Source organism: Dromaius novaehollandiae, chromosome 3 (assembly GCF_036370855.1).
Source record: "Dromaius novaehollandiae isolate bDroNov1 chromosome 3, bDroNov1.hap1, whole genome shotgun sequence".
NCBI lineage: Eukaryota > Metazoa > Chordata > Aves > Casuariiformes > Dromaiidae > Dromaius > Dromaius novaehollandiae.
Genome location: NC_088100.1, coordinates 94763377 through 94784142, shown reverse-complemented (window position 1 = coordinate 94784142; position 20766 = coordinate 94763377). Strand labels below are relative to the sequence as shown.

Genomic DNA, 20766 nt, shown 5'->3' with positions numbered 1-20766 from the left:
TAAGAAGCAGCAAATATCAATAACAGCAGTCTGAACAAGAAGACTTTTATTATAAATAAAAATAGAGAAAAAAGATGCATCTTAATATGCACATAATTAAAAAATATTCATCCAGGAAGAAGAGAGAATAAAACAGAAACAAAAAGTTTCATTCATGCAACAGTGGGCCACAGTGAATATAAGACACTCTGAAACAATTTTTTTCTGGGCTTTGGAAAAACTAACTTTGCTTTACATTGGAAATGAAATGCTGAAGTACAGGTGCAAACAATAATAATAAAACAAAGATTGAACAAGTTTGCAGGGGAAGTACCATGTCACTGCAAAAGAGATCACATTTACATAATGAGATTTCTCTGATTACATTTAGACATCTAAATGTAGATGTCTATATAACAACTGGTTGTCTGGATTGTCTTTATAGGCAATGCAAAGAGGCATGATTCAGCTTATCTATTTTAGATGTTGTCTGCTTTGCGATGAGAGAAATTGCACTTTATAAGAGTCTATTTCTAGTAAAACAAAGAAAGTTTTGGGTAGCTGCAAAGGAAGCTAAAGTAACATTAAATGAATCCTTTTCCCAATGTCAGTTTTGCCTGTAAGTGAGTATAAGATGAAGCAGTTGTACCAGTTTAGGTATGTTCTGCCCTGGAACGGTATTGCACAGCAAATTGTGTCATAAGAAGAAAAAAGGAAGGAATTTTCTATGGATTTTAATCTACTCCAAAATGTATATTAAGGATATTTTCTTACAGAATTTGGTCTCACCAGACTATCATAGTCTGATAGCTGAAGTCTCTGCCATCAGGAGTTTTCTATATTAGAATTTAAAATTAAGAATAAATACTGTTCGAAAGAAACATACCTCAGCTTTGTGTAGGAAATAACAATATCCCATTGCAGCATGGTATTCAAAACAGTTAAACCTTAACATCAACCAAGGGACCACTGGAGATTCTGCTGGGTTCAGCCAGCTAATAACAGCTTGCAATACCTGCTAATTTCACATAAATTCAGCTAGATTTAAGGCCTCTATACGGAACCAATTGGGGGTTTTGACAGAAAATTGTCAGAATATTCCTTGCCTACTCTGGTACCTGTTAACTCTGTGGAGAAAGACCTGAGATTCCTGGTGGACAACAGGTTGACCATGAACCAGTGATGTGGTCTTACAGCAAAGAAGGCCAACGGTATCCTGGGTTGCATTAGGAAGAGTGTTGCCAGCAGGTTGAGGGAGGCAATCCTTCCCTTTTACTCAGCACAGGTGAGACCACATCTGGAGTACTGTGTCCAGTTCTAGGCTCCCCAGTATGAGAGAGATGGAGCTACTGGAGCAAGTCCATCAAAGGGCTGCTAAGATGATTAAGGGACCAGAGCATCTTTCATATGAAGAAAGGCTCAGAGAGCTGGGACTGTTCAGCCTGGAGAAGAGAAGACTGAGTGAGGGGGGATCTCAGCAATGCGTAAAAGTATCCGAGGAGAGGTGTAAAGAGGATGGGGCCAGATACTTTTCAGTGGTGTCCAGTGATAGGACGACAGGCAGCAGGCATAAACTGAAACACGGGAAGTTCTGTCTGAACATAAGGAAAAGCTTTTTTAGTGTAAGGGTGACTGAGCACTGGAACAGGTTACCCAGAGAGGCTGTGGAGTCTTCTTCCTTGGAGATACTCAAAAGCTGTCTGTCCAGGGCAATGTGCTCTACGTGACCCTGCTTGAGCAGGGGGGTTGGACTAGATGATCTCCTTCCAACCCCAACCATTCTGTGATTCTGTGAATAACATTTGTTTTGTTTAAAAATGCAAGTAACTGTGGTAAGAAATGACAAATATGGACACACTAAAAATGCAATAATTCATGGCAGAATTATTAAGAACTTCAGTGAAAAAAATATGATAATGGTTCACATCTTTCAGAGAGCATATAACATTAGAAGGAAATAAAACCAATCTGTTACATACGTTATTTGGAATGAAAAAGTGAATTAAGTCAAAGATAAAATTTTAAATGGAGTTAGTACTCGGTGAAGCTGAAAAGCCTTCCTTGAATTATGGGAATGGCAGAACTGATGGCAACAAAATATTGTGGTTACATCCAAAGGCATGCTGTAAACCTACTGACAATCCACAGAATCATTTAACAAAAGAGTGCACAGACCGAAAAATATACTATTTGTAGCAGCACAAAGCAAACACTGGAAACTTTCTCTAGCTGTATTGTATAGAACTTTGTATAATATATTAATATAAAAGTTTTATGATGCTTTCAAGTTAAAAAAAGGATTCTAAAACCATGAGGAGTAAGAAAGAAGAATTCTGGCTGCTTTAAAAGAACATGTAAAATGTAACTGAAGATATTCCATTCATAATCATGTACATGTACTTCAAGTGTTTCCATTTCAATAGCAGAATTCACATGAAACCTAGATTTCCTTGGAAAAATATACTTTTACCCAAATATTTTATAGAGGTTTAATTGTCTCCAAATAGTAAAAGTAAGGGTCTCTGGCATCAATATATTGAGACCTACTTACGTAATATCAGCATTAGGATGAAGACCAAAGACCTCTGGGCTGTCCATGGCAGGGAGTGACTGAACGTATTCAAAATACTGTTCCAGTGTCTTGCACACTGGAATTTTATATCCAGTGTAAAAACAGAAAGTGCTGTCAAACATCCTTTCATTAAACCACACCTGTGCAAAATCCAGAAAGAAAAGCACAAAATCACTTTGCTACTGGAGTTTTTAATCTTGTTTTCACTCTTGGAGAAACAGAGTTCTTGTTTTAGCTACTACCTCTACTTTTATTTGAATACATGAGTAAATCATTAAAAGCTATGTCTTCTGAGTTCCAGATATTTCTTTTTAAGAAATATTTCTTAATATTTCTAAATATTTTAAGAAATATTTAAGAAATATTTCTTTTTTTCTTCTTCTGCTCCTCATTGAAGAGAAATCAAGGGGCAGGACCTCACTGGCAAAGAATGATATTTTGAAAAAGTTAATTTTACTCCAAATGTCTCATAAGTCAGTGAAGAAGTGCATATTCAGCAGAAAGAATGTCTTCTGATTTCTGTGCTACAGCTGCCAATAAAAATGACAAATATCTATATTTTCAAGGTCTCTCACCCTTGCAAAACAATTAAGAAGACGCTTATCGAAGTCATCTGTGACCCGGCCTCCATATTGCACTTCTCCAATCATGTAGCGTACTGTGCTCCACGATATACCCTGGATGCAAAGAAAACAAAAGGTTGTCGTTATAATGCATTACAAGAAGGTATCCAGCCTGTAATTTGAATATTATCTGCACCTCAGGAGACTCTGAAATGCAAGCTGAAAAGATCACTGTTGGAAGAAAAAAATGATATTTGATTTCAAATGGATTTTCTGAGCTCAGCTCTACAATTTTAAACTAGAGTTGGGCTTGATTCTGCTATTAGAAATATCCCTTGGTATTTCTTGTGTGTCCTGAATTCACTCTCAGCTGCTACTGCCTCTTTTCTTTTTTTTTCAGTTTCTCATCTTTCTTTACTGGCAATGCGTTACTTTGCAAGGAATGGCCATTCTATTACATCATTCCTTGCTAGTAGTAGAAGCCCAATTGGCAGCCTCAGTGCAGTTTGATTGGCTTTGTTAAAACCTCATATTTTAGCTCCCTTTCCAAAACAGGTCTTATATGGAGTTGTTAATATTTCAGATATAGCACTGAAAAAACAAGATCAAATTCTGAAGTTCTTAACTCTTACACTTTTTTTTAGTATGAATGATAGGGCACACAAAATATTTCAGCTTGACTGTCTTAGAGAGAATGTGAAACTTTGATCATTGCAAGCTGCACTGAAAAAATAGTGATGAATAGACTATTACAATATAAATATATGAAGAAAAAACAATTACAGATTCTATATAAAGCAATTAAATATATTGTATACAAGTTTTAGTATTCACCTTCTTGATGTCACATTCATCTAGGTGATTCTGTATAAACTGAACACTGGCTGTAAAGTCTGCTGAGTTAAATTCATAGGGAATATTCCAACCCAAAGGGCCAAATTTGCGTCGCTCCTTAGGAATTGAAAACAAATATGTTTATGAAACACCATATTATTTTGTTTCATTGTTAAAGTTCAGTTGGAATAAAAAATTGAACTGAAGAAAGATGACAATATAGAAAACAGCTATATGCCTCATATACATCAGTAATAATCAGAATGTTCCTAAAGTACACTATGAGGGGAAAATATAGAGAAAAAGCGAAAGCATAATTTATTACAGTGTCATTTATTGCTATCTTTACTAATCAGTGTATCAGACTGAGATCTAAAATGTCTCATGTCCATGTGGATGATCAGGATGTTCAGATTTTTATATTAAGCAATTAATTTAAAGAATTACTGAGCATCTGGAGTTTCAGCACACTCACCAACTCTCACTAGGCTCTACTTTTACTAATGACATGCATTAATGCTCAGTTATCCAAAGGCTTGTGCATTTCCCCTTTTGTCTCCACTGTTTCAGTGTAATGTTTTAAAATGCATGGTTGCCTGTCTGCCTCCACTATGCTTCCACAGATCCTGAGCAATTAATGATTCAAATTTATTGTAACATATATATTTGTAAATAAAATTATAACGCTAGTAGCAACAGAAAAATAGTTGACCATAAAAATATGAGGATATAATCTGTAGCCCAAAGACATTTCAAACACCCAACAGTTTTACATTCCTCACAACTATAATTTAACCATCTCAATTACCTCCTTGCTCAATGAAAATTTTTCAGACTGAAGAACAAATCAAGAATTAAATTGTTGAATAGTGCTGATATTTATTAAAGAAATAAGCAGAGCAATACTGACATTTTAAAACTGAGTAAGTGATAACATATTTATTAGAGTTTTAAATAACCAGGTCAACAATAGTTGGCAGAAAACACGTGAAATACTATCAGAGAATCTACAGGGCAAAAAAATTAACATTTAGCTACCTAGCTAATGTTCAGTAACATTCAGGTACCTAGCTACAACATTTAAAAATAATTAGAATTGTAAAATATCCTTTTATCTTTCCAAAATCTGGTATTGTGTATAAGTAGATGAGCCAGCATTAACCAATAATGCATTGCAGAAAGGCATAATAATTTGCTGCCAAATTCTTTGAATTACTGTATAAGGTATATTTATCATAGCAATCTTGTCACGAAAGGATATTAGGAATTGGTCAGTTCAAAGACAGGACAATGTATATATTGTTTGGTGGCTGACATTCCGTAAATAAATTTTCTGAATAGATGAATAGCTATAATATTTTTTAAACGTACTGATGGTTGAATAAGCTTAGGTCTTCTAGTTTCCCAAGTACAGTATATTTACATAAGGAAGTACACAGCACAACTTTCTCACTATTTATAAAAAGTAGAAGGAGTAAAAGATGCAGAAGATTGTGTCTTAATAGAGACCTCTGAAAAATTACCTCTTTCACCACCTTTGCTACATTGAAAATACCGGCATCTCAGAAGACCCCAAGGTTTAAATGTTTTTCTAAACTGTTTTGAGACCTTTGACTAAAAGAAGGCATATTCAGAGAGCTCAAAAATCTTGGCATTTATTGTACTCTCAGGAGTTCTGTATCTTTGAAGTACTAAATATGGACACAGCCTTGCTCATATTGAAGTTAATGTGGAAAATTCATATTGACACAGATAAAAACAAGATAAAAACAAGGCTTTAGTGATGGAATTTTACTTAATTTTAGCCATCTAGAAAGTAGATAGCTACTTTAAGCTAGGCACCTAGATTTCCTTTAAAATCAAAGGACAGAAAGCAACATATATCTCCAGAGAATGATTCGCTCTCTTACAGAAAGGCACCTAAGACAGATAAGCAGATTTTCTATTTGGGGATGCTTATCTATTTCTATTGACTACAGAGAGGGCTGACTTGCTTACACTGGATGACTAACTTTTGGATAACTAAAATTAGATGAGAAAAATCCTTAGTCTAAATGTTCATAGAATTAAATTCGTGTAAAATTTAAAAGGTGATTAACGAATAAAGTAGCTTGAAATAGGAATTATAGAAATCAGAAGCTCCAGCCCTGCAACATCATGCTACAATGAATAGCAGAATGGGTATTTTCTGTCAGGAACCCCTGTTAAAGTGACTTCATGTATTATAACATTAATGGTAAACCTTATAAGAAATACCTGAACAGTAGAATGCAGGAAAGCTACAGTGTAAAGCAAAGGCTTCCACATAGGCATATTGCTAACATCTAGCAGATCCTGATTAATTCCTGAAAATGTTCTTTTCAAACCAGCACGCACACCTTGGGGAGGTTCATTTGTGAACTTTATAGCAATCTGTCATGTAAAAAAGATAAAGGAATTGGATTTATTTACTGAAGCAAAAACAGCAACATACTAAAATGTCACAATTATTAGTTATTAATAAAAGATACAAGGTAAGTAGTTGAAACATAGATATAAAGTTGAAATGCAATTAACTATTAACTGCATAAAAGGAGCACATACTAGATAAGTCCAGAAAGCCCTATGATATACATTAAGATACTGAACACGGAACTTGTTCACCCTGCTGAAGGGTGCAGCAGGGTTCCACCGTCTGAGATGTCCAAGGATCTGAGGATTTTCATCAATAACCTGTACCTAGCCATGCATTTCAGAAGGCATCATATAGTTCTTTATCCCTAATTCAATGACTGGATAGTGGAAGACAACTATACAGGGTAGATTGTAAGAATTCTCCAAACCACTCTGTTGTATTTCTGTTTCTAAGACTTCACAGGAAATACATAGAAATCTTCTCTCTCCTCAGAGCAGATGTTCACAGTTGCTGCTCTGGACTCTGTGGCTATGACTCCATTAGTAAATTGAGAATGTTCCTGGACACTATGGTAAATCCTGATTTATTTGAAAAAGAATTGATTTGTTCCGCCTCCCCACCTTAAACCATACGCATCTAGGCTAGTATTTCCTTTCATATCCTAGATATCAGGAATAGTATCTATTTTTATTAAAAGAGAATGGGGAACACTAGGAAGACTCACATTATTTCTACAGGAAAGAGGTCTTTAAACACAGAAGTTTCAACACACAACTATTATTCTAGATACTAACTTGACCAGCGGTGAGAGTGCCAGGAACCATCCTGACTTAAATACACTTCATGAGAGCTGAGGCAGCTTTCCTGGTACTGATGAAAAATGTCTTCAGGAGATCTACCACTGTTTATAATTTACCCAGTGAAAAACAGGTTACTTCACAGTAGTTGATGTTCTTTGAGATATGCTGTCCATATGCTGTACCCCTTATCTCTTACTTCAGATAGGAAAACCTAGGAGAGTCTAAGATGAGTTGTAGGCATTACCTTGTACATAGGGCACTTGGCTGGGCAAAAAAGAATATAGGCAAAGACCAATAGTTTTGATCCAAGTGTTTGTGTGAACAGAACTAGCATGAATACATAGACGTAACACATCTTAGAGGACTTCCAGTTACTGGTAAGTAACCATCATGTCTGCAGTGTCATTTGCATTCTAAGGCAAGTGCATTTTTTTCTGGAGAGTTTTTTTCCCCCCAGTTACTTCATTTCCATGTACACACTTAATCTGAATAACTTTAATGATGTTAGGTACCTGAACTAAACAGTTGGACAAACCTGTAGCAGTGTAATTGGGAATTTAGGATGTGGTTCAGTAGTTATCCAAACTCGAAATGTCTCATCTGGTATCTCAGCAGTAAAAAGTGTTTCCAGTAGTTCATCCATGAAATCCAGTCCAAGATGACAATTCTGAAGTAACACCCAGCCTCCCTGAATAAAAATACCAACTATTACTACTTAGAAATTAGTACAAGTTATTCATAATGTCAAAAACAACTGTTTTTGAGCTCTCCCTCTAGTCTGTTCCTGAGTACTTAGTACCATTTTATTTAGTATTTGGTTTTGTCACAGTTAAAGCCAATGGAAAAAGTAAATGTGAAAGTTATTTCCACATCCTACAGTTCACAATGCAAATAAAACAATCACAGCCAATGTTCTAAGTAAAGTATCAGTGCTACCTAGTGGCAAAAGGAAGCTATTCCTGTTTTCTTCCTTCCAACAAAACAACAGTAATTAGCAATCCTATCATCAGTTGCAGAACAATGTAAGAGTGAAAAAGTAATAGCTGAAGCCTAAGAAATACCTTTTTTTTTTTTAACTTGTTTGTAAATAACATAATCTTAAGGTAGTGTAGAGAGGTTGTAACAAGACTCTAAAACTTTTCAATTGTAATTAGTAGTTTATCCAAAATACGTGCATTTGTATGAAATTCAACTTCCTGCATATTAATTTCAATCTTATTCAGCTCTGAAGTTGCATGAAGCTCTATTTTGATTATTTTCTCTCTGCACTTCTGCTTATGAATTTAAATTCAATCAGTTCTTGTAGCATCACTTTAGAAGCTTGGTGAATCAGAAGCCTGATAACAAAATTGGACATTATTTAATCATTTCTAAACAGTGATGTGTGGATTTCATTATAGCTTGTAATTTCATATTGGCAATTTTGGTTTAGCTTAATTATATAAAAAAATAACATTTTATAAAAAAATCTAATTGAAATATTTCTGGTGAACTGACAGACATTAAAAATAAAGAAAAAATTAAGAGTTTTTTTTCTTTCTTCTATGAGGATCTATTTCTTTAATTGATTTGTCACATTTCCAAAATGAATCAGGCTCAACTTTTGAAAATTATTCACACATATCACAGTACAGCAGTTTTAATCATATTAAATACTCTTATCCAGAGGTAGAAAAACCTGCAGACATTTATCTTCATATTCACTGATTTTATTTTGTTCTTTCAAATCTGATGATCACTTATTTCTCCCTCTGTAAAATGTGTGTACCAGCAAGGCATGTGATTCAGAAAATGTTGCTAGTAGCTCTACTGGAGTGCTAAGAGCAAAGAAAGGTAGAGATGCCCCAGTTCTCACCATTCCAATAACCTGGAGCTGATGATGACCATTCTAGAGATATGGACACAGAGAAATATGAGAGAAGTATATGTACCTTTATACATTTTAAAGAACGTCACCTGCCAGAAAGATTAATAATACTTTTTTCTCTTTTCCCAAAATTATGCATGTATAAATTCCAGTACTGGTGCTTTCTAAATCAGCTGTCATGACATTTGGGAGGACTTGAGAGGTTACTAGGACACAGTATGGAGAACTTCCATGGCAAAGGCTGTATTAGCTAGAGAACCTTGTATTATACTGTAATGTCTAGAAAAGGTACACAATAAAGGCCACGTACAAGTATTACGTATGTCCATAACAGGAAACTCAAATGAAGCAGACTCTACTATGGTCAAATGAACATATAGCATCCGTCAAGGGATTTTTTTTTGTCTCAAATGAAGATATCTCAAAGATAGGATGCAATACAATTGGAAGTCCCTGAATTGATACTGCCTGACCTTTTCTTTTTTCTGCATGACAGATAAGAGATCCTGAAAAGGCTCTGAAACATTTCAGTCTATCAGTTTAAGAGGAGAGGACTCCAGGAAAGTCTGAAGAATGAAGCATTTCCTCTTCTTATTGCGATTGAACATTACAGAGTACAGTGACAGAAGACCTATTTAGTTCAGATGGAAGTCTGAGATAATCTTGATCATGAATCTGCAGCAGTCTCAAAATAACAGTGTTCCTATGCAATGCTCTGTACTCTGATCTCACTTTCACAGTTCGTGCTTCTGAAAATCTAATGTTTGCTAACAGAGAGCCAAAGCAGTAAAATGGAAGTCTTATGTTGTGAGGAGACAAGCTTTAAAACCCATAATGGATCTGTGTCTTTAAATTTTTATCTAACTTCAGATAAATACTCCCACTGGAGGTATAAAACCAAATATTGCATAAGGTATAAGTAATATGGCTACTAAGCAAACCTTTCAGTGAGCACAAGTCAGTTCAGAATTCTTTAGATGCAGAAAAATATTACAAGCGATAAGGACCAATGGTTGGTTAAAGCCCTATGAAAAATATTTTTCATTTGTCAATGTAGTTCTTTTGTTTTCTATTAATAAAGACATTTTAGTCCTTCAGGCTGCTGAAATAATCCCTGATGTTTTGAGTTTACATGTGTCTTTATGCCTTCATCTGGAACACTGTCAACAACTCTTTCAAGTGTCTTGCTGATTGGACAGTACTATCTTTACTCTGTAACTTTTATGCTGTAGTTGAGGTTTCAATATCATCTTTTTGGAACTGCTACTTTGACTTCTCGTGTTTTTACTGTTTCAGAATGTCATCTGCCATAACATAAAACACTGCAACCTTTAAAAAAAGTTCTCATTTTTTGGAAATTCTTAGATAACCTTGAGACTCAAAGAGGCCCTGTCATCAGCACAGATGTGAGGAAAATGTGAGGTGGTATTAGGAGATGTAAGGAAATTCCTCCCCTGGCACATCCTTATGTGTCTAGAGCTTTAAGCTGTGTTTGCATTCACCATATTATTTAATAGAAACTATGCAGCTTCTAGGTAGCTCACATAGGAGAAAAAAAGTCTAGTACAGAAGTGGGAGCTGCTATTTCTGCAGGACAGAATAAGGACACTATGTCCTTTCACCCTTGCAAAACGGCACAGAGATAAGAAGAGAACATGCTACCTCTGAAATGCTGCTTAACAATACTGCTGGCAGAATTATTAACTTGGACTCTGTTAGCACAAGCATATCCTGCAGTGGAATGCTTTTAATTTCAGGCACTCAAGGACATTTTTTTACTCTTAGATATGCCTGATGGTAGGTGAAAATGCAAAATAATGAAGATTGGATGCAACAATAGAAGCAAAAGAATACTTAAACATCAACTTGTATTTACATGTTTTTCCCTACCTGGTGTATTGACATTTGAGTGAATTTGCGGGCATGAACTTCTTGTCCTTGACCCATAGAGATGGTCCTACATTCTACAACAGATAGGAAAATACATTATTAAACTTTCGTCCTTGAGAAAAGAGCAAGTAAAATTCCAATTCAGCCCCTCAAAATAGGGGTAAAATACATCAAAATTAGGTGCAACTTCTACACAAAGATATATAATTATTAAATTAGAATCCCTTCAGTATCATATTATGCTACTATGTATACATTTTCTAAACATGGAAACTTTGTAAATAGCATTAAAATATACATCCTTAATGTTTACAGTGTTTTCAGAAGTGAATGACTTTCACTAATGTTACTATTGTCTATTATAATTTGGCACAAATTTCTATGAAGTCATTGTATTTGAAATACAAACTCAGATTTTTCTTTACGTGTAGGAATACAAGCCACTTAAATTAGCACAATCTGTAATTGCAAAATCACAACTGTGAACATATTAACATGAATAATATCATAAATATATGGATCTACTTTGTTTAGACATCCAACTCAGTTTATATGCACAATTTCCAAAATTTCCATAAAATGTAGACATAAAATCCAGAATATATAAATGTAAATCTTCTGAGTAATTTATGCTAGAAAGTAATCTTGTAAGTAGATTGCTGATTATTTTGTTACTTGCAGTTAAGAAGATTTTAAACAAGAAAATAGTATTCTCAACATGTCAAAATTAAAAAAGAAAGTAAATACTGTCTCTCTTTCAATCCATGAGTTGGAAAGATGATAATAAGTTATAAAAATACTGAAAAAACATTACTGCCCAACTGCATACAGAATGATCCTCAACATGATGTCATTTGTTAAATATTACTTTTGCAACCTTTAAGACCACGCTTCAGGAATAAATAATAGTACAACATTACATAAAAAATACTTTTCAGAAAAAAATTTCTTAAGTTACATTATCCTTCTGTATCTTGAACAACTCATGACAGTGAATAACTAGTTTCATACCCAGTTTAAGCTTCCTAGCCAATGAATCAATCTGAATAGTTGGGTCAGATCCCACAGACAAGAAACAGATGAGAGGTGTTCGTTTGTCACTTTCCTCCCATGTTTTTTCTAAATTCAAAATGACTGGTTCTGTGTATTTCTCATCCAGGGAATCTGCAATGTATTTCCTGGCTTGGGAAACAGTGCGGTCTGGACACCAAGACCTAGAAATAAAAATATATATCAAGATACAAATTCAGTGCCTTTTCCTGTTGCAAAATCAGACTTAAATAAGAAACTTTTATTTAATCAAGTAGAGATTTTTGCTTCATGAGATAAAAATGTTCGTATGTTTGCATTTACATATGCAGTAAAACACAGAACTCATACTCTTCCCTCTACTTATGATTATCCAATACTTTTCAGCTGCTTCCATCTTTGCCATACATAAAGCACTTGCACTAAAATTCTCTATTTAGGGTACCTTTATTAGATTGGTGCTTTTTTCATTTTAAATAGAGCTTTTGCATTTGAGAATGGAAGTAGGGAAACATAAGATTGTTTTGGCCCTTCAGTAAAATTCTACAGATGTTTCATTGAGTTTCTAGTACCTCAGTGTTTTAGGGCAGAGACTCAACCCTTTTGCACCGGGTTGCATTTGTGCCAGAGATGTGTCTTCATTGCTCCCATTGAAAAAAACCCACATCTGCCCAAAAGACATGACTATAAAAAACTTCAAATAATAGGCTTACTAGAGACTTAGTATGTTGCCCACGGCACTGTACTTAGACACTCTTAAAATTGGTCATTCAAAAAGAAACAAGCAAAAAAATAATTTTGAAAAGTATCTGAATGGTTTTACATTTTCAGTGTTTTTTTGCATGAGGCGGCAATGTGTCATAGTTTACAGTTTCCATTTGTCATGACATAAAAGCAAAGCTAGAAAATATTTTCTAGAAACAACATTTTTAGACTCTTCAGAGAATAGCTCTGAAATGAATGAAAGCTAAATAATATCTCATGCCGTACAGAAACCAATTACATTATTATGATAACAACATATTGATGGATGGAGATATTTGGTGCAGTAATGTATGTTGCTCCCCAACATTTCTGAAGATGCTCACCTGATAAGTAAAAGTTTGCGACAGGTATCAAGTGAATCATTATATCCATCAGGTATAATTTCTTCCTCAGGAGCATCTTTATCAAACCAACTTTTCCATCCCTTTTCATTACGAGCAACCTAAATTTATGACGTTAATATACGCATAAATACACTTCAGCTATGATAAAATCCCTCTGGAAAAGTATATTTTAATGAGATTCTGCCACTATAATAGAATATATTACATGTAACATTATGAGACTAGAGCATTTTAAGACATATGCCATGTGAGTTATCATTAACATATTAAAATTACAAATGTTGTTCTTAAGATGCAGGCTCTTAAGCTAATCACGTTACCCAGGGAGGATTCTCCTCCCAACTACATGTAGCTAGTTAAGAAAAATCATTAATTAGAAGGAGTATTCTATACTACAACAGAAATAGACTGTGAATGATTTATTCATTCTAAACGCAAAGCACTAGGAGACAACAGAAAAATCTTCCTATCTCAGCCCAGTTCAGATGGCCAAAGAATTGCAAATTGAAGATTACGGGCTCTAGTAAGACTTTGACTTAAGAAGAATAAGTCTGACCACTATGATCATTCTTTAGGCTTCTTTTAGAACCTATGACTTAATAATAAATTAATGAGGGATAATGCCAGAGAGTGCACAGTGAAAATTGCTATGCAATTGAGTCTTTGATGGAGTAACTGAGAAGAGTCAGCTACAACAATATTCACAGATCACTGGAAAGAAACCAAGGAACATATTGATACCATCTGTCCCGAAATAGTCCCATATGCATATTATAAACTAGGGAGCTCTATCTGCTTGACTGATGTGTTCTCAAACTGAAAGTGTATCAGAACAATCTACATACAGTATGGACTGGAAGAGAAGTTGGAAACAAACATACTGGGATCTCTTCCAACCTCAAACTTCCTATCATCTCAGGTTCAGAAATAACACCTAATGGCCCTTTGTAAACTACAACCCAAATCTGAGAAAAAATAACTTTATCAGCAAACAACTCAATTCTACATAATCTGACACTAACCTGAGCAGATGCTAGGAGAATACTCAGAGGAAGTGCCTTCTCAAAGCATCCTCTATAGGCCACAGCCAGAGATGCGGCATTGGGCTGAAGGGACTTTTAGTTGACTCAGTAAGATAATTCTTAAGTTTTTATTACATATTTATTTACTATCATCTTTCCTTCACCCACAGCTGGAATTAGTAATAGTATGAAAAGAAACTGGGTCATCTACATGTTTAAAGAAGAAAACTTCTTTTATGCTAAGTATAAATTAAACAAAGCTAGGAATTTGGGACTGAAGGACCTTTTAGAGAAGAGAAAAATGTGTTACTGTTAAGAAAAATAGAAAAACATGGGCATCCTTGAGAACTGGGCATACCATTTTCAAACATTTTTCTTGTTTTAGATTGTGTTCTCTTTGCATGTAAAGGAATAATGATACTGATGTATTTCATACGATGAGCCAAATAAACAGAACACATATATAATGTGTATGAATACATACAAAGATGTTATTTCCATATTTGTATTTTTTACCTAGATCTTAGTTGGCACCCTCCCAGATTCCATCTCTATCTGTAAGTAAACTCACCTAATTGTCACATTCTATTTTTCAACTTGTAAATAAGGAAATTTTAAGATAGCACTGAAAGACTATTTAACAAAAGGCCTCTCCGAGTAATGTTGTTGTCTAAGTGTTTCAGAGTCCAGGATTGTGTCTGCACTAGTTCTAGAAGAATCTTATAGCTGAACAATTACAGTCTACACATTAAAAAGAAAAATAAAAAATTGATAACCCTATGGTTACATTTAAGTAGTGTGGCAAGTGTGCTAAAAGTGGCATGCTTTTTTGGGTCCTGGTCCTCTGACAGCCCAGAGTGGAGACCTCACTAGAATTCCCCCAAATTTCTTCCAATTCATGTGTCCTGTTCTGATACCTCCAGAAATCAAAGTGACAAGGAAAGGAAAGGTATGTATCCAAGTATGGATCTCGTTTTGATTCACAGTTGGGAAGCAGACAGGAGCACTTCCAGGTACCCCACTTTAGATATAGTCTCTGTTGCCCTCCAGGGCACCAAACACCTTCTGCGTCCAGGCTGTGAGATTAACAAATAGTGCTTAGCAAATATAGAAAAAGAAATGTTTAGAGAGTATTTTAACTTACAACATCATGATAATTATAGCAAACTATAGAAAATAATTGTGATTAACATGTCACAAGTGCACATAAGTTCATATATGTTGCGGTAAAATAAGTTGGATTTTTATAGCTAGCTCATCATAACTGAGTAGAATGTTAAGCTTTGAATGGAAATGAGTATTTAAAAACAAACAGCAAACAATCTATTCTAAAAGTCTATCAGACTCAAAACATAAAAAAGCATTATTTATAACCTGACACTCATAGATTCACTTTCTGTGCCCTTTTGGTGCCTCTACTTTTTTATCCTTTCTCTTCCTTATTTCCCTCTGTCCCTCTTTCATTGACTTCCTTTTTCACTAGTTCTTTGCTCCTGTTCTCTTCTCAATCTACATCAATGACTATAATACAAGAAAGCAGATATAGGGAAAAACGTAGAGCAAATAAATATATCCCCATTCTCACTACCTAACTTTGCTTATTTCTACATCTTTTGTCTATCCTCTTTCTCGTTTTGTCCTTAACTACATCATTCATTTGCATTCCAAACGTAAAATACGGGAGCAGAATTATCATTGGGAACCCAGCCATTAACAAGATACAAATAAATAATTACATTAAGTATCACCTGATTCATAATTTCTGCAAACTGTGGAAGTTTACTCAATTCCACTATATTTAGCCATGTCATATCAAGGATCCACCGGAATGGTTTGGGTGGGCAAGCTTTTAGATCCAGTGCTGCACCTCCTGCAGGTAAAAGCATTCTGATAAAATACATACAACATTCCATAGATTGAGATAATTTTGATACTTCTTTTTTAATTATGTTTTCTGGCTCATGTCATTTTCACTTGGGTACTAATTGCACTCTTGTGTACTTAGTATTCATTTCAGAGGATCATTGGATAATTTAGTTTGGAAGGGATCTCCAGAGGGCTCTAGTCCAACTTCCTGCTCAAAGCAGGATCAGCTATGAGATTAGATCAGGGCTCTATCCAGTCTGGTCTTCAAAACCTCCAAGGATCGAGACTGCACAACCTTTCTAGGCAATCTGTTCCAATGCTTGACTGTCCTCATGGTAAAAAGTTTCCCCTTGCATATAGTCTGAATGTCTCTTCTTTCTACTTGTGCCCATCTCTCATCTTCCCACCAGGCACCACTGTGAAGAGTCTGGCTCCATTTTCTTGATGGCCTTCCCACAGGTGTTGAAAGGTTGCTATTGGGGCTCCCCTAAACTTTCTGTTCTCCAGACTGAACAAGCCCAGTTCCCTCAGCCTCTCATCCTAGGTCATGTGCTCCACATAGTTTGTTTTTTAAGTTTATACAATGATACCAATTATTTTTGGAGCATGGAAAATTCTTTGAATAACTTCCTCTCCTTTTCTTGTGTGTTGATAATACATTAAATATTATTTTGTATTATCTGAAAGATGAAATATTCCTGTGAAGAACTTCCCCATGACATGCTATTTTTTTCCCTACTATTCATAAAAAGCAAAGAGATGCTTTCCTGCAGGCTTCCATGATGCAAGGATTTTATTTATGTTATCAGTGATGATTTTTAGGAACCAGCAGCCTTGCTTTTTTAAAGGAATGAGATAAATAAGCATGTGATTCAGAAAAACTAACTTTTTCTAGTTATCTGAATATCCTCAATTAGAAACACAAGAATTGCCTTGCTCGATCAGGACAATATTCTGTCAATGGGAACAATTAACTTCAAAAGAAAATGCACAGAGTAGGTAGTAAACAGATTTTAGGGAAGTTTTTGCTTTTAGAGAAATTTTTCTTTTAAATCTTAATTTTTAGAGGAAGATTTATTCAATGAAGAATGAGAATTCCAAAAGTATCAACGTGTTTCTCATTGTATTCTTGCTTGATATTCTTGCCGTTAATATACATTCTTAATCTTTTGTTTAATCCTGCTAATTTTTTAGAGTTAGTGGTTTGTTATGCTAATGACTTCAAGTTAACTATGTAATTTGTGAAAAAGTATTTACTTTTATTATTTTCCTTTTGCCATAGAAAGGTATATGTGAAAGGTTCCAGTATCTAGAAAAAAACTGTGCGAGACTTTCCTCCACATAAGGATCCATGTAGATATAATCAAGAAACAGAATTACATATGCTTAAAATATCATTTAAATGTTTTCCTGAGCTACTGAAGGACCGATTAAAGGGCAAAGTTGTGTTAAAGAATGTGAAGTTTCTACATACAAATCTAAATTATTTCTATCATGCAAAAATGTAAAGTCACTTCATGTGCTTTTATTCCAAAGCTTTTCTATTGTTGCCCTTTCTCTCCTTCCTGTTCCCCAGAGATGACAAGCTTCAGTAACCTCAAACAAAGAAAGAGATGCTTCATGAAATCTCGGAGTGAAAATAATGATTTTCCTGTATTTCCAGGAACTAATTGTTTAACTTTCCTTCAAGTATCTTTTTACTGATGCCTTTGGCAGTATGGTATATAGTTTGAAATGACTATCTGGGATCCACATATGTTACCAGAACTTCCTTTCAGCCCCTGCAAATTGAAATAACGGAAATCAAAGAGAGGATAACCAAAAAACTTTTACACAAATCTGTAATCTAATTATTATTATGAGCCATATGATACTATTTTCCATAATCACACCCTTTGTAAATTCAATACAATAATCCAACTGGAATAGTTTTGCAAATTACTGCATTCTATGAGAGAAGCACTTTAACCAAAGATATATTTTTAATAATAACAGGTAATCATTAATTGTCCATAAAGTAACGTGGCAATATTTCTGGCTTTGATTCAAGCCTGCAAAGCCAAAGACCTTTTGCAGTTCCTCTGTAACATGCTCTCTTATATTCATGGAGTTTCTCACTCAAAGCTACATTCTACTAGAGGAGATTATATTCTTCATCAGTATTAGTCTCTCACTTCCTCCTGACAAAGGATATACTCAAGTTTCAGATACCTACAAAATTTTCGATCAGTTCCTTAGGTTTTCTTTTATCATTTTGATTTTGTTTCTCTCTACATTTGTTTCTTTCTAAATAAAAATTCTGTGACAGCCTCATGGGATAAAACTAGAAAAAAAGTCCATATGTAAATTTTTTGGATGAAGGCTATTTTGGGACCTGCTTTCTCTGTTTTGCAAAATAGGTTACCTTCAAGCTGTAGCATTAAAATATTCAAGAAGGGCCTAGTGTTTTGCTTTAATGAAAAACTGTAAATAGAATGAAATTCAATTCATGTACTTCAGCAGGATGAAAGATTTAGAGCTGATAACCCCCGAGACTAGCTGAATAATGAGTTCTAGGGACTTTTTCATTTCAAATAGTAATGCGTATTTCAAGACATCCTTTGATAATATGGCTGATGAAATGCCATGAAAGCTCTCCTCCTGGAAAGAAAAAGGAAAGAAGAGGGAGAGAGATATATTTTTCAAATAGATTGTTCCTTCAGCTGCTTGAAGATGTTTGGTACCATTGGCATTCAGTTTGCACTAAGAACTATTCATCCAAGGAGGAAAAATGGAACAATTTCTTCATTACAGAAGATACCTAAGAGTGCAGGACACCTTGGCAAGGCATCTGCCCCTTTACCATTTAATATCATGTGAATAATAACAGAAAATCTATTATCACTTTGGTGTCATTTTATACACCAGAAGAATTTCTCACCATCAAATCGACTGTAGGGAACTGCAATCTTATGTTCTAGAGAAAAACTGCTAAAAGTACTCATATTTTATTACAGATTCTCATCAATAGAAAGGGGTAAGACATGACTTTATGCCTCAAATGCCCAAGGTATACTTTCCTCTGGGAAAACAAGAATCTATGGGCTGAGAAGGCATAAGACACAGTTCCTTGTTTAATGCTTTATAAAAGCAGACGAGTTTGAAAGAGCTTCCAAGCATGCCCTGCCTCACATGGGTAGTAACGTGGTATTTGGATACCATTCTCAAAGGATAAACCAATTATCAAAAACTGGCAGGCATAAAAAAAAGGAAATTTAATCTTACTTCCTATCCCTTTTTCTTTTTTAATTAAAGGGAGATAATGATCCTCAGAAAGTGGGTTCACTATTTAGACATTTGATCTTTGCAAGACTCATCTGAACCTTGCAAGAGTCAAGCAGTTTTTATATGGACCTCCTCATAAGCAATCCTGGTCACGTTTTTCAGCAAAGTCACAAATTCACAGAGTTCAGAGGACACAGATCAGGCCAGTTAACCCACACAAGCACATTACGTTCTGAAAAAGTCAGTGTTAGCTGGTTGGCAAAAGTCAGAAAAAAGCTCAACCTCAAATCCATAACAGACTGTTTATAGTGCCTCCTGGCCTCATGTGGGACTGTTAGAAGGTAGTTTTATCCATCTCCATGAAAGGAGAGAAGCAAAAGAGCCAGAAGTTATCTAATTTATAAAAACAAGCATACAGATGTAATACAAAATAAATAACCATTAAATCTATTGATTGAGAGAACCAGAACTATCATGTTGTTCTCAGGATAGAACATAGCCTGACTAAATGGTGGAGGTAGAACTGAGTTGTAGAATTGCTTCTAACTGCACTGGACCACAACAGAGATGAGAACAGAGCCATCTCTTATAAAACTATTGGTAGAAACCATGTAGCCAATAATCATACTTTGAAATTGTATAAAAGTTTTAAAGGTTGAAATTACCTCTACATACAACACAATGTTTTAAACATACCTCTAATAAGTGCATGGAACTCTTTGTTTTTCACATGTCCTCTCTCAAGATCAATTTTTAACGTCAGGAGGAGGGTAAAGAGGAATTTATGATTTTCATATAAGCCTCTGACAGCGTATGAGAAAGTTTCAAAAGTAAGATACTCAATAATATTTGAGATTCTTTTCTGAGGTAAAGGAGACTTCTCAGATCTGAATCATTAAAACAAAGCAAAAAGAAAGCATGTTACTAATAGCAAATATTCTGGAAAAACAAACATTTGAATAGTAGAAAAATCTGTGTCTTCCTACTTGGCCATGGATTGATCAAATAACTTCAAGAACTGAGCCAGTGAAGTTTGGTACATATTATTGACCATGCTCATTTCTGTAATAAGAAAATAAAGAATGCTTCCACGTGTAGCAGCAGGTCGATATTCCTCCTGAGCGGTGTTAATCTTCACTTGAGTTTCTGCTGCCACAGACAACTTTTCAGCTACTTCAGCAGCTGTTTGCTTGGTTGTTTGCAGGACACCAATCAAAGATTCATCATCTACTAAAGAACCTAAAAAGTCAAATATGGAATACGTTTAGGACATTTTTATAAGAATTCCTTTCTTATATGTAGAAATGAACTACAGGTGTCCACTTTCCTATGCACAAGATATACGGTATATATGCACAGTACTTCAATTATTGTATAGTCTGTTGATTGTTAAAGATTATGAAAGACATAGGGTCCTAAAGGCATTGGTCACCTAATAGTATTTGTGCAACTCAAGCATTTAGTAACCTATTTGCTGGAAGCTATCACCTTATTATTTCACCACAGAGACAATAATTGATCATGTACAGGCTCCCAATATACTGCAAAAGACATTCAATACAGTTTAAGTTAGGCA

General features: G+C 34.8%; 1 protein-coding gene across 1 annotated transcript in view; it reads right to left on the bottom strand.

The window, feature by feature from the left end:
- DNAH8 (dynein axonemal heavy chain 8) overlaps positions 1–20766 on the bottom strand; it is a 167913-nt gene that overhangs the window by 7332 nt on the left and 139815 nt on the right. Inside the window, exons 79-89 of the mRNA XM_064509531.1 lie at positions 20177–20429; positions 19887–20077; positions 15809–15930; positions 13018–13136; positions 11912–12114; positions 10901–10974; positions 7679–7831; positions 6205–6360; positions 3949–4065; positions 3127–3228; positions 2531–2691 (exon numbers count right to left, since the gene is read on the bottom strand). Of these exons, the coding sequence (XP_064365601.1) occupies positions 2531–2691; positions 3127–3228; positions 3949–4065; positions 6205–6360; positions 7679–7831; positions 10901–10974; positions 11912–12114; positions 13018–13136; positions 15809–15930; positions 19887–20077; positions 20177–20429 (1651 nt within the window). The remainder of the gene's footprint in view (positions 1–2530; positions 2692–3126; positions 3229–3948; positions 4066–6204; positions 6361–7678; positions 7832–10900; positions 10975–11911; positions 12115–13017; positions 13137–15808; positions 15931–19886; positions 20078–20176; positions 20430–20766) is intronic.